We start from the raw sequence: 14762 nt of genomic DNA, 5'->3' as shown, positions 1-14762 counted from the left end.
GTAATTAGGAAAAAAAGGACTGGAATTGATGACCATGTTTTTGAATGAATAATAAATAAATGTTTGTACATTTTTCAACCCAAATAAGTTTCATTCTATTTCAAACATATTCGTATAAGATATCCATTTATTTTAACAAATTACAATGTTCCTTTCATAAAAACAAACATGAGATGGAAAAAATTATCATAACACAACGGTACAATTAATACATTGTGGAGAATTCATAAAATGTAAAATATCGCATAGTTTTACAAGTACTGTATCGGCTTCTAAAAAAAGAACACAAAAATAACAACGGATGAAGAATAAAATACAGCTAAAGCGACAGACGTTCACGGTTGTCTAAAAAGCACGACCTAAAAACTATAAAGATCCAGTTGAAATTCGTTACGATCGTTTGATAATGATAACGCCTATGTGCTACTGGACCACATAAAAGGGAAACTTATCCCATCTCTTACAATGCAATATTTTATTAGAATAATTTATTAACTCATTAATTACAATAGTAGCTGTGAGCAAATAAAAAAGAAAAATCGTCTTCTTTGAAATTTTATAACGTCTTTTTTATTTTTCTATATCATTTAATTCCATTTGCAAAGATCGAATACGCATTTTCAGGCGATTCTTCTATCATTTCACTCAAACTTGTTAAAAGTTTTACGGACAGAAATACTTTGAGAAATGTCAAGAAAACTTAGTCAAAATTTATATTGAATTTCCAAAGATTTTAACATGTGACAAAGCAAAAGTTGATGCTTAAAATTGAAAACTTTTTTTGTCATTCACGGTCTTAGAATTAATGTGTAAATACCAAAAAAGAACCGAGTCATTATAAATCAAATCAAAGTTTTGAATCAAGCCATTTGACAAATTAATGAATAAATTTAAAATTTTTATTTACGAGTTCCCAGAGATCAATAAAGTATTTGTTTGGTATCAATTCTCATTAAAAATACTCCACGATTCTAGGAATTAAGCTTGATGCATTTAACTTTACGTACATATGACACTTTGTTCAGGTGAATCTTCATTATTACCCACTAAAAATCGAAACTGATGATTGATTGGAGTATATAGAAGTGATAAAAATTACATGTAAGGGAAATTCCATAATTTTTTTCTTCTATAAATCTACACCTAGTTTTTGACTAGCAAAATAAGATCATGGTACTAATATACGGGTAAGGCACAAGTAGAAAAAGCTTTAAATAGAGGTGAGTTACCGAGAAGTCGTTGTACGTACTTAGAGCATCCGATAAATAGTAAGGAACATAAAATGACATTTTCCAAAAGTCCATTTTCCTTATTTTTGCTCTTAGTACTTCTGTCCATATACAGTAGAATAAATTTCATATTAACATGATTATTATCATCAGTGCAGTACTTCATTTCGTCGTATTTCCTATATTTTTTATTAAAAGTCATAACAATTACATATTACATATATAATAATAATAGTAATAATAATCTTAAAAATTATAATAATATTAATAATAATAGCTTTACATTCAGTATTTTTTTATGCTTGAACGCCACGGCTGATGTAGTTCGTCCACGTTTATTGATCATACACGGCTATAGTACACAATCAAGCGGAATCGGAAGAAAAAACCTGAGTGTGTTTCTTTTTTTTTCACATGAGTATATTTTTTATTATTTTATACATCTATATGTAGGAGAAATTTTTTCATTGGAAAATTATTTTCATTGATGTACAAGTTATATGCAATGCATTTCAATGTAAGAGTACTGAAAGTGATAAAACGAAAGCTTCTAATATATTTATATATTTGTATTCTCACTCGCATGCACAGCAGCGAGCAGTAGTAGTATCAATAGTAGTAGTAGCAATTTTACTGGTGTCTTTTTTTCCCTTTTCTTCTTCTCCATTAGCTCAGTTAAGTAATGTGTATATTTTTTATTATGCACGATAATGCATTTTACTTGAGTAAGTTGATGATGTTATTGTTGTTTCTTTTTTTCCCGACTCTTACTTTATCTCTTTCTCCCTTCTTGAATATTTTTATTTTCCCTTTCAAGTGACAGAAAAGACTAACGCCACTCCAGCTTTTGCTTCTTAAAAAAAATTATTTCTCACGCGTGCGCCACACTGCTTTTCCTCCTCTCTGTACTTTTCTTGGGCTTTATTGCTGATCGTAGAGGCTTTACTTTCGGTGCCTTATGTCTGAGTCTTTATTTGCTGATGGCTTACTGTAAAAAAAGAATTACGCAAGATTTAGTTGTAATATTTTCATTGTTACGCGAAAAAATATTAAACTTAAAACATTTCGCTCGCCCGAGTCACGTGAACATTTTATTTGTTTTTTTTTCATCGCGTAAAATCCAATTGGTGGTTTTGAAATTATGCGAGATTTCGCTATCACTTTACATGTTTTAATGAGCTTTTGAATCAAATTTACAAAATAGTTAATGAAATAAAGAAATTCCTGAACTACGATTCATCATTACAATTGTAAAAACAATTCATTCGCACTTTTAATCATTGAAAATAGAGATAATATATGAAATACTTGGTAACTAATCTCGAGCACGATTCGAAATAATCTTCAATACGTGTCCTCTTTTGTTTTCGATCTCGGCTAGAGAGAACTGCCGCGTGCACGCCTTCACGGGCATGCACACATATATAACAGATAAAGAAAGTATCACATAATAGCGGTTTACAGGAGAAATAAAAAGAAAAAGAAGCCAGAACGAGAGAGAAGAGTTCCGTACAAATCTCGTAAGATTTCCGACTGTAAAACTTCATCGGTCGGTCGACGGAGGGATATAACGACGGTGTGTTCACCGTCGTCGTCCGCGACCTCGTTCGCCCCATGTACGTGAGCGTGCGTCTGTCGTTGTGTGCAGTGATTTCGCAATGTCTCTTTGGGGGGGTTGGCTCGATGTCGTCATCATCAACGGCTTTGTTCAAGAGTACAGTCTTGCAAGTTTCTTAGGAGCCAAGAGAGGGGTAGAAATACAGGAAAAGTAGCCGAGATAAAGGTAAGATCTTGAACACACTGCACACTGCGCGTATACATAGCCGAGACGACCGTTGCCAGAAGCACATAGCCAGGAAGAATATAGCTCCGCCGAGGGGAATAAAGGACAGTCGTGATGCAGAGCAGAAGAAAAGGGCCAAGGAAGATGACTCGCTTTACAGCGAGAAAGAGAGAGAGCTATATTGCGGAACTGCTTGTCCGCAAGCAGAGATGTTGGACAATGGTTAGGCAGGCTGCGCGCTTGCTGTGTGCCCATCGTATACACAGTACACACATGCTTAGAATCGATATAACGGCCGAAGCCCCAATTTTCTTCCTTTTTTTTACTGCAGCAAACTTATTATACACGCACATATACACATTCACCGACGAACAATGATTTTTTTCTTCTTTCTTTCTTTCTTTCTTTCTTCGTTTTTTTTTGTTTTTTTTCGTTTGTTCAAATTCGCGTGAGAGTATTCAACAAAAAAATTACTTAGTACTTGATATGGTTTCTTAGATCAGTCCCGTATTACGCCCCGGTGCGACGAAGTCTACTTCTGATCGGTTCTTGAACTAAAAATATGTACATGGGTAAAAGACAACGCGAGATTAAAAAAAAGAATGAAAGACCATTTATATTCAAAGAAAAGTAACTTACGTATCGGGACTCTGGTCAGTGTCGGACTCTTCGAGCTCGGACTTGTTGCGTTTCTTCTCGTAAACGAGGATGATGATGCAGAGCACGATTACCTCGGCGCAAATGCCAAGGAACGGCCAGAAAGCGGCGAATTTGTCTTTGACCCTCAGGTAGGTAACGGCCGTGTCTATGTGCATCGGATCGGATTCCTCGCCGCTGTAATAAGCGATGCAGGTAACGTTGCCACGATCTTCTTGCTTGACTTCGTCGAGACTGAATACGGCGTTGGAGTAACCGTGTTCCTCATCTTTCGACAATTTTACGCGGTTCTTGTTGCCGGTATAAATCTCTTTGTTAAATTCCCATTTGATTTTCATGCCTGGATCGCCGGTCTTAACAATGCAAGTCAAATGAAGCTTGTCACCTTCGATTACATTGGTCGATTCTTGCATGGATACAATGGGTTGTCCTGTTGTTTGAAACAGAAAGATGCAGTTGAAACGTTGATTTTATTTTTAATATTAAAAAAGAAAGAAGAAAAGAACCAAACGTTACTTACGAACAACGCGGTAATTGGCAGTTTCATTTCCGACTTTGCACGTGTAGTTGCCGTAGATTTGTTCGTCTTTGGCGTCGAACGAGACGATCACGGTGCTACCGTCATTTTTGATTTCGATATTGCTGCTTGTTTCCAAAGGCTTGTCATTTTGGCTCCACTGGCCGTCTCTTCCGCTTCCTGGACATTTAAGCTCGACTTTGTTGGTTTCGTTCTTGGGTAAGACTCTGAACGAGATATCTATAAAACAAAAATTTACGAAATTTTGAGTAAAACATTTAATTGAGATTGTTAATACTCTGAAACGTCGATGTTAATAGAGTGATGAACGCTACATTTATAGGATTTATGTTTTCATTTACAATCGCAAAAAAAATACATCCAATGAACTATTTTTGCGTAAAAGCTTTGATCGTCTATCGGAAAAGCTGTACGCATTTTATCAGAATTTTACACGTTCATACATGAAACTTTTTTATTCTCGAAACCCAGCGATGGAACGCATGTATTTATTTAAGCCAGTGTAAAGACTAGTGACAGCCACTCATACAGTTGTTCGTATTGTTTGTGTGTACGGATGCATGGACAACAACAAAAAATCCTCGCGCGAGCGAGTTACAATAAAAATTAAAAATTGCATTGTAAATAATGGTTTTTATTATCGAAAGGTTGGTAACCTCCTGCCTGTCTGTGCGTATGTACACAGGCTGCTCTTGTCAGTCACCGCGCGCACTTGAATCGTAAATCTTGCCAATAATAAGTCAAAAATTTTCACGCAAACCGAGCTGTATATGCTGTCTACTGTCTCTTCATCAAAGCGACCATTTATATTGCAACAAGCTATCTGCTACATAGCTGTGCAGAGATGGCAATTATTCTCCTATCGCATATCCCTGTATATGCATATTTATGCATCAGAATCATGAGTTACCTTTATATGCAGTTTCTCTCTATTTGTGCGCATTGTGTGTGTGAGTGTATTCTACACTTTTCCAGAAATATGGACTAAAACTCCAACTATACGCGCACTCAGCCAAGCACTTGCACACATGCAGAGGCAAAACTGGGAAGAGACTGCTGCGCACAGCTGCGCTGAGTGTTGGAATTAAGTAACTCGAAAATTGCACTATGTACTGGCTGTTCGCTACAACTGTTATTAGAATTACTATTATTATTACATACACGCTTACAAAGCCCTAGTGCTCGAGCTTCATGGAAAAAAGCTTCTTCCTCTACCGCACGGGAAAAAGGAAGCATTTGATACGTGTTTTCAGTATAGCAATAACCATAAAAATTGGACTAATTGAAAAGTGTATACGTGCAACCACAAGAGTGTCAGCCACAGCGAATCGTCGCGCCATCATTCGCAGTTGGCGTGAAATATGATATAATTCATCGAGCGAACCATGTTTCATGTAAGTGAACGAGCACGAGATTAACTTAAAGTAGCTCATTAGCGAAGATTTATGCGTTTATACAATCAGGTTGAAATCGATCGATCTTCTGTATGGCTAAGAACAAATTCTCGTACGTGTGCAAATACATAAAGGTACTTGAATAAATTGGCAATTATTTAAAGAAAAATACTTTTCTGTGCATTTAAGAAGTTTTTCGAAGGATCGTTCAGATATGCCAGTCAAAAATAAAAAATTAACAACATGCCATTGCCATCGGGTTAAAAAACGCGTCAGAAAATTTCTATTATTGTCTCTACTCATAAAATTTAGCGTTATGCGTGGAATCAAACAAGCATCCTAAAAGTTCCATATAATAAGTAATGAGAAAATTTCAAAACCACCAATACTGATTTTTAATTGTTAATGTTTGTTATTTTGAAGGAACTGTTATCGGTGTCATGATAAAATAACAAGGGTAAAATTGACAGTTTTTCCTGATTAACAAAGCTTTAGAAATTAAAAACCAATAAGGTAATGGTAAAACTTTCTCATTGCTTATCATATATAACTTTTTCCCACTCTAACCTAAAATACGCAACTTTGCCGCTAATTTTAGGCTCTCGTAGGAAAAAATAGTATCTCAAACTGGTGCAGATATGGTTTTTTAACAAAACTCGTTACAGCACTCGCCTTCGGCTCGTGCTATAATCCCTCGTTTTGCTAAAAAACCATATGTGTACCCGTTGAGAAATATACTATTTTAACACAGCGTGCGGGAAACACGGGTTTTCTAACCTTAAAGTGTCAGAAAACCTTAGTTTCTTGCAAGCAGGGTTAAAAAATATCGTTTGCAACAAGTCCACGAGGAAGTTGACTCACCCAGGAGTCTTTGCCCCCTCGCTACGCTCGGGTGAAAACAACTCCTGGATGAGTCAACTGCTTAGCGCACTTATTACAAAATATACTATTTGAAATATTTATGCTTATAAAGCAGGGTTACAAGATGTGAATTTTATTTTTTGATTGACAATACATTGGCGCGTGCATCTCAAATGTATACCGATTGAAATCACCGTTTTGGTATCGAACGTTTGAGCACTTGCACAGTTCTCTAAATGTATATGAATGCCATTTGCAAGAGATATATAGAGCATTCATGCCTTTCCCTTCGGGAATCCCTGTAGCTGTCTCTCAGTATTCAAGTCCCGCAAACCCCCCCCCCCCCCCCCNCCCCCCCCCCCCCAATTGCTATATAAACCTCTGTCCACACAGTGAGTACACACAGACGCACATACGAATTTCTCTGGAAAAGGAAAGCCAGAGAGGGTGATTAAGGGGTTACATAGCTTTTGGTGACGGAAATTTTTTTTTGAAAAATTATATTTCAAAAACGAAAAGTTCAACCAATTTGAAATTTTTACACAATGAAGTTTATTCATTAGAAAAGCTGTAAACAAACTTTTCAGATAAAACTATTGAAAATTGTTAATTTTCCATCAGTTTTCCTCGGTCATTCTATTATCCTGGGGTAGGCAGGATTTTTCTTGACAAAATCATCTGAAACCAAAAATTCGACATATTTCTTAAAGGTTATACCCTTGGCTAGTGATTGATCGAAGGAAAAGAAAAAAAAATGAAATTGGATGAATTGACACAAGTTTGAATGCATTTTTGTCCTGATTTCTAAGCATTTTTCAAATTTTGACGATTTTTCACTACTAAATTTTATTTAAAATAACAACGAGTCGACCGATCAAAAATCCCTTTGATCTATGTGCAACATTTGAGCTCAATCGGTCGACTCATTCTCGAAAAATCATGCCAACCGCACGAAAAAACAAAGTTTCGAGAAAAGCGCCCTTAAAGTTTCTGTACCGTTTTTTGAACGATTTGAATGATTTGAATTGTATATTATAATGACTTGCATCAAATCTTCGATTCCGGGTCCATATAATTATTCCTTAGCTTCACCTGCAATTTCTAGAGCATCTTTTTGATGTGGTCGATGAATAATTCTAGCCTCTCGAGTAGTATCCAAAGCTCTTTGCTCAGCGATCAGCACGCGTCCTCGCTACTCGTGACTGTGCCGACAAAGTTTGATCCTCATACTGTAAATAATTGTAAGTAAGGCTCCTGTCCCTTAATTAAACACACAAGCAGCAGTGTATGCAGCAATTTCAAATATTTTTGAGTCAGCAGGTAATATTTTTGCTGTAATTTTCCAAATAAGCTAATTATAGCTTTCGTTGTTGTTCTGTGTGAAACCATTTACATAGCACTCAAAAAGTTGATCAGAGCTCGGCTCTTCATAAATTAGTTTGATTCATCATCTGGAATTGGTTTATAATCATGCTCTAATGTCTTCAGGGATTGTTCAGCAGAAGCACGTTGACATGGACACTAAGACTCAGAACCCTGAGGACACTTTTCATGATGCGGTTGCTCATTGTCAAATTTTTTTATCGAATACTCTATAACTTCGGGAATATTGCTCGGATCTACTTGAAATTTTTTAACAATATTCTTAAAGACATTTACTTTCAAATAGAACAATAACAAAAATTTTAATTTTTCGAAAATTACAAAGCTATGTAACCCCTTACGTAACTAGGCCTCCTACTGGCTGCTGCATGTGTGTGTGTGCGTGTATGTGTACGTGTGTACGCGGGTGGGATACAGTTTGATTCATGCCCCCGCATACATAAATAACCAAACGGTTACACACCTTATAGATATACACGTATTATATGCAGGCACGTTGCATTTAAATGCCGTTGCTTCGGCGCTCTTCATTTTATTATAACGCCGCTAGCGAGCAATGCAGTGCATCGGGGACTTAATAAATGTCGTTCGTTAACGAAGTTCTTGAGTCGAGTTGCAATTTAATAAACTTGTGTTCTGCCGTCGTCGGCGCCGCCACCACCGCTGTACGCGCGCCGTCATTGGGAATCGTCGCGCTTCGCAGTGAAAAGCTTAACGAACGCCGAGTAACTCATGTATGTGAGTGCAGTGCTCAAACACGTTTTGTTTTCTCTCTCTCTCTCTCTCTCTCTCTCTCTCTCTCTCTCTCTCTCTCTCTAAGCATATCATCTATGCCGACGACACGGCCATTTTTCAGCACCACTTTCCATCCAAGATTCACGAGCTCATAGCCGATTTGAACTCAGACGCCAACGCCGTCGCAGCTTGGGCTGCCGAGAACAAGCTCCACCTGAACCCGACTAAAACCACGGTCATGATTCTCGGTAGTCTCGCTTATGTCTCTTCCATTGACAAAGCTGCTTTGCCCAAGATCACGCTGAATGGTACAGGCATTGCGTACTCATCAAGCATCAAATGCCTCGGCGTCACTATCAGCCCCACGCTGCTGTGGACGAGCCATATTAACTCGCTCAGGTCAAAATGCCACTTTGCTCTGTACTCATTGCGCTTTTACAGGCACGCGCTGAATCGTCAGCTAAGAGCGAGGCTCGCAGTGGCCCTGGTCTTGCCTCATCTTGACTACGCGGCCGCTGTCTACAATGACATATCGGCCACGTCCGATCTCAAATTGCAGCGTCTTCAAAATGCGTGTGTTCGCTTTGTTTTTGCCTCCATACCAGCTCGTGAACACGTGACACCTTATCGCTTGGCCCTTGGTTGGCTATCGGTCAAAAGACGTCGCCAATACCTGCTCGTCCTGCTCGCACTCAACATACTGCGGAGCGGTGAACCTAGCCCACTTCGCAATCTCTTCAAGCTCTCCTCTGATCGTCAGGTTCGCCATTCATCGCGTAGGCAGGCACCGCTGCTATCTTACAAGACCCCTCGCACATCATCGCTTCATAACTCATTTTTCATCACAGCCTCACGAATTATCAATTCACTCCCATTTCGAATCAACCTCACCAACACATCGATTGATTATCGGGCGCTTCTCTACAATCACTTGTATTGTCTCGACAAGGCGGACTGGATTACTCGCTGCCACTTCGAGAACATTGCCCCGATTCCACCTCCGCTAGTGAACGAGCTAGTTCTTTGGCCATAGAGAGAGTGTGCTTTGTACGACCATCGTGCAATCACTGTTCTTCACTGTTATTTGCTATCGCATTTTGTATATTCACAGCTTATGTAACTGCTATCATACTATACTCTGCTCATTGCTGTATTTTTAATTGTAAATATTTTTAAAACATTGATATATGTATTCAATGCTCTACCTGGGCCTCATGGGGTACTACCCCGCGGTCCAAATAAATTTAAACTTCAAACTCAAACTCAAACTTCGTTCTCTTTGTCTCTCAGACAGCCAATTGATATTCGAGGAAGATAGAAGCGCGCGAGTCCACGGGAACCGCAATGATGTCGTATTTATACAGACCTCGTCAAACAGCGATTGTTACTCTCGATTACCAGAAACGTCGTAGTCGTCGTCGTCGTCGTGTACTCCCATCCCTCCCCCGCCCATCACTCAGTTCCTCTGATTTTAGTCTTTCTCTATAGCTTGTTTGCTCGCCCTTTCGTTATTGCTCTTTCAGTCGTTTTAATTAAAATTTCATTTCACAGCAGGCTTGACATGGGCGCGCGCGTGCATGAGCCCAAGCTTGCAATGTTCGAATCCTATTAAATCTTCGTTTCGCGGTGGATACTAGAGACCTTCGTGTATATAGCATATACCAGCTACGACTATTTAAATGTGGCTACTACTGCTGCAGCTAGTGGAAACTAACAGCATGAAAAAAAGAGACGGCAAAAAGAGAGAAAATAAAATAAAAATAAGTCCGACAAAAACGAGTCAGGCAGGCGCGACTACAAGACTTTCGGCTTATAATTAACGTAGCGATCAAGTGGAAATTTCTCGTCAAACGTCGCACACGGCAGTGAATGCGTTTACATATACATTGCAAGAGTTGAGCAGTTTAATTTCACGCATGCTTTTTCATTTGAATGCGAGAACTAGTGCAAGTGCGCCTGCGCACGTACCCCTTTGGTTCTTTCCAGCTCTGACAAAAAAGAGTGAGAAGCAATGGACATTAAAAATTTAAATTACGCCTACGATGAAAACGCATGGCTTTTCATTTTTTTACTCCTTTTTTTCTGTTTAAACTGTTTTACCTGTGCGCGCGCATGTATTCGAGTGAAAGTGCGATACACTTTTAAATGTATAATTATGAAAAGAAAGCAGCGTTGCGCGTACCATTCGTGTACATGCGTGTAAGAGACGAACGAAACACCCACTGGCACTTAATTTGGCACTTAATTGCTAAATTCAACTCGCTATTCTGCGTCGTTTCTTTTTGCCCTCGTTTTTTTTCTTTTTTTTGCCTCACTACGTGCGTGTGTATACGTACCAAAAAGATATACGTACACAGGGTTACAATGCGAACCAGCTGAAAGTGCCACTCGAGGGCGAGGAAAAGAATTTTTCTCTAGGCTAGAGGCCTGCTTACGGCTAGGTCTCTTAAAGGAGTAGAGAGAGAAAGGCTTTGCTTTTGTTAATTAAGCGTAAAGTACCACTAAATTTTTACCCAGACCGGTAATTATCAAGCGTGTTTAGAGCTTTCGCCATGTTTCGAGTTTTTATTTCTTTTCCTTTTCTAAACCGTCTATAACTGCTTTCTACGCTTTAAAATGTATACGGCGCTCGCACCCCTCAATTCGCTGCGAGATCTTTCTTTTCATTTTTTCTCAAATATCGTTTGGCTTCATTTTTTTCCCGATCGAGTCTGCGGCTAAGTCATTAAAAGCTTGCATTATAGGATCTCAGCAGAAAATTGGGTTCTTTATCACGCGGATCGAATTCGTGGGGTTCGAGCGATATGTAACGGGTTGCAACGGTCAAAAGTTCAGAAAGCACTCGAATCATTCAAAGAAAATGGAATACGTTCGTTTTCATCTCGCTCTTTCTCTCTTTCGTTTTTTCGCCTACGCGAGCACATGCTCGTCCTGCATACATCCTTTTCTTTTGGATGATGTATACATAGGCTATTCTTTGACGCCTTTTGAACCACTCTCTTTTATTATAAAATTCGCATGAGCTACGTATCGTGTAGCAATTTCATTGGCGGCAATAGCACCAGCAGCAACAGAAACCATTCTTCATTGTTGTATGGGTGTGAACTGGAATTGCCTTTTGTGTCTTTCTATATATATGGATATATACACACACACATACATACTCAGTGGTACACCAAAAATTGAAATCGGTCAGCGCGTAATCCGACCAAATGAAAAGCCCCGACTCAACGATTTCTCTCTCGCTCTCTAACTCGGTAGTGGCTGTGCTTGCAGCCAAATCCTCTATTCGTCCTGCACGCTGGGAGCGCGCTAAAAATCTTTTGTATCCCGTGCGAACGTGTACTGCGTATTATGGCATTTTATGATCGAAGAAACGGATGCCGCGGCAGCTTGAAAAAGTGCTTCAACGAAAGCATTTGGGTAAGCCCATTTCGTCTGCGTTCATCTGTTTTTCTCCCTTCTTTCCGCCGAGCTGTCATTTTGAATTATATGCTGCAGCCTGCTGTGAAAATCTCACCGCAATCCCGCACTCGCTTAAAAAAAAAAGAGAAGAGTGAGGAATCGCCAGAGTAATCTACTATCGCGATCCCAAATTTGAAAAGTACAAGTTATAAGACGTAGCTGTACAAGAACGACAGTAATTGACGACAAAGTTGACCCCGTCCGCTCATTTGAATGTGTAAAAACGAGCTCCTTTGCGTAAAAAAGTATACGAACGAAAGCTTTGATTTGAAAAATAAACGAGTACTCGAGTATAAGCGGGTGTGTACAAAATAACAAAGTATATCGATCGAAAAACGATGAAAACTGATTGCCGGAGCGATTCTACTACCTTCTTTTGCCTTGCTGTTGCTACCCTCGTAAAATGTAATATCCTAGCGTGTCTAAAGAAAAAAAGCATTACTCTCTGACGTGTATATGTACTCCGTATGCGTGTACGTAAAAAGATACGAAAAAAAGGAGTAAAAAAAGGAGCTTTTCCCCTCTCTCCTATCTGCATTCGATATCCGATTGCAATCATTATTCGCTTCGAGCCCGTACGCGCGCGCGTACTTTCTCGCTATATAATATAGCCTAATTCCATGGAGAAAAAAAGGAGAAGACCGGTTCGATCCACATGTCAAGCTGATCCGGATTAGGTGATCGTCGAAACGTGCGCTCTTTGCCTCCTCCCCTTCTTCCTCCTGTAGCGTAGTTACATACAAGCTTTCGCGAGAGAGCGAGTACTAACTCCTTCTCAACCCTATTTCTGTCTTTCCTTATGTACTCTCTCGCTCTGTCTCTCTCTTTCCATGCTTGGGCCATTCGTGCATAAGCGCAGAGGGCGCCAACATCGATCGTTTTCCGCTTTTCGAAGCTCGAGCTTTTGTTCTTTTCTTTTCGGCCTACAGCTCCATTTTGTAGGTAGCCCGAGCTAAGCTAGTAACTCTCTATCTTTCTCGATGATGTAGCTTTCGACGTACCGACGAGCTACACGTTCCGAGGGCCTATATGTACACTATATACTCTTCTGAGCGGAGGTGTACACGCGCGCGCGCCTTTTCAACCAAAGTTCATGAGCCTTTTTGCCCGAGTTCATCGTCATCGATGTGTAGCCGAGCAGAAGCGGCAGGCAGCAGCAGAAAAAGCACCTAACGTTGCAATGAAGGAAAAAAAACAAAAGTAAAGAGCAGTATGGATAGGGGGTTGAAAAGAGAAAGAAAAAAGAACGAGACAAACCCAGGACTGAAGTTTGAGAATGTATTTTATCTACATATATATAGAGAGAGGAGAGAGAGATATGTGCTGCCAGCAGTCGCGCGCGCACACACACACACACACTGGAGCACAAAGCTTTGACGAATCGTCCTTTTTGCGTCGATGCTGTCGCCGCTGCTTCATGAAATGCGCGCGGCCAACTTTTGCTCCCGCAAAGTGCAACTTTGCACGCGCTGGGTGTCTAGTAGATAGCAGTAGCGCAGCGACTCTCTAAAACATTTCCATATATATTGTCGAGTCCGTGTGCGGCAGTAACAGCAGCAGCAGCCTCGAGTAAGAGAGAGAGAGAGAGAGAGAGAGAAAGATATCCTGTCTCGGTCTTTCCTCCCGTAGGAACCTGCGGGGAGCGGTAAAACGACTCCGAAATTCCCTCACGTGTTTTCTGCGCACGCGGAAACTCCTCATCCGCGTATACGCCCGAGAAAATCCATACGGATATATGAAACTATGCTCGCAGACGTGTATCGTAAGTTTTTCCAGTTAAAACGTCAGATGTTTGCGGATCCACATGCCCTTACAATGCTGAGTCTGTGCAAGCTAATTTCCTTCAACGCAAAGAAAATTTCATTCCGGCTGCAAGAAAGACTAAGCATTGCTCCATATTAAGTAAGATTGGAAAAAATTTGTACAAAAAAAGAGGGAAAAAATGGTGGCTGTATTTTAGAAAAAATTATCCACTCTGATCAAAGATACGTAGCTCCATAGTTGGTTAAGCGGTGTGAAATGCGGTTCTCTACCCTTGCTACCTACACTGCTTGGTATATAGCAAGGGAAAAGCCCCAGCGCAACAGCAACAGCTCTGCAGCTGTAAGCCCTTTATTAAAGATTCTTAATTAAAGATCAAAGTTTGTGCAGCACGCGACGGTAGATTACGTAAATTTTGCAACTAGTAGTGAATACAAAAAAGAATTGTTGAGCTATTATTTTATTGTGTATAGATACGGCATGCGACGAACTGTCATTCAAAGATAATGAACAACTTTATTCAACTAAGGCGATGTTTTTCTTCTTTTTATGGAATAAATTATAAGACAAAAAATGTCAACTCGAAGTGCGATCGATGAGTATAAATATGGATTAATACCCCATGTACTTATAAGTTTAAAAGCCAATAATAATTTAACTGGAATAATAAGCCCAACTGGCGCATCGATCGGTCGCTGCTCGATTAATTATTTTAAATAGAGCTTCGGGAATCTAGAGCTATAATGTATAGTGTGAAACACTCGTACATTATATAGACATTCGTATATTACATATACATTCAATAGCAGTACATAAAATAGATCTAAACAATGGCTCTTGAAAGCGCGGCATAAGCGATGCTAAATTACGTGCCGAGCTACATCATTGAAATCAATCGAACGTTGATTTAGGCACATTTGTGCACATAGTTAATGATATCAGCTGTATCAGGCATT

The 14762-nt window shown here is 39.5% G+C and overlaps 1 protein-coding gene across 3 annotated transcripts in view; it reads right to left on the bottom strand.

Annotated features, from left to right (window-relative positions):
• Positions 1–109: 109 nt before the first annotated feature.
• The window catches only part of LOC106650530 (basigin), a 28415-nt gene continuing 13762 nt past the window's right edge, over positions 110–14762 (bottom strand). The window contains exons 3-6 of one of the 3 annotated variants that reach the window (XR_001339332.2): positions 4190–4426; positions 3652–4099; positions 3487–3566; positions 110–2217 (exon numbers count right to left, since the gene is read on the bottom strand). Coding sequence is in view for 1 of the 3 variants with exons in the window: in XM_014368574.2 (XP_014224060.2) it covers positions 2172–2217; positions 3652–4099; positions 4190–4426 (731 nt within the window). In the remaining 2 variants the exon portion in view is untranslated. The remainder of the gene's footprint in view (positions 2218–3486; positions 3567–3651; positions 4100–4189; positions 4427–14762) is intronic. The other 2 variants (XR_001339331.2, XM_014368574.2) reach the window with 2 other exon arrangements.

This window comes from Trichogramma pretiosum, unplaced genomic scaffold, assembly GCF_000599845.2.
Source record: "Trichogramma pretiosum strain Unisexual culture from Peru unplaced genomic scaffold, Tpre_2.0 scaffold3, whole genome shotgun sequence".
NCBI classification, from domain to species: Eukaryota; Metazoa; Arthropoda; class Insecta; order Hymenoptera; family Trichogrammatidae; genus Trichogramma; species Trichogramma pretiosum.
The sequence above is the reverse complement of the archived record's forward strand: the minus strand, read 5'-3'. Positions and strand labels throughout refer to the sequence as shown.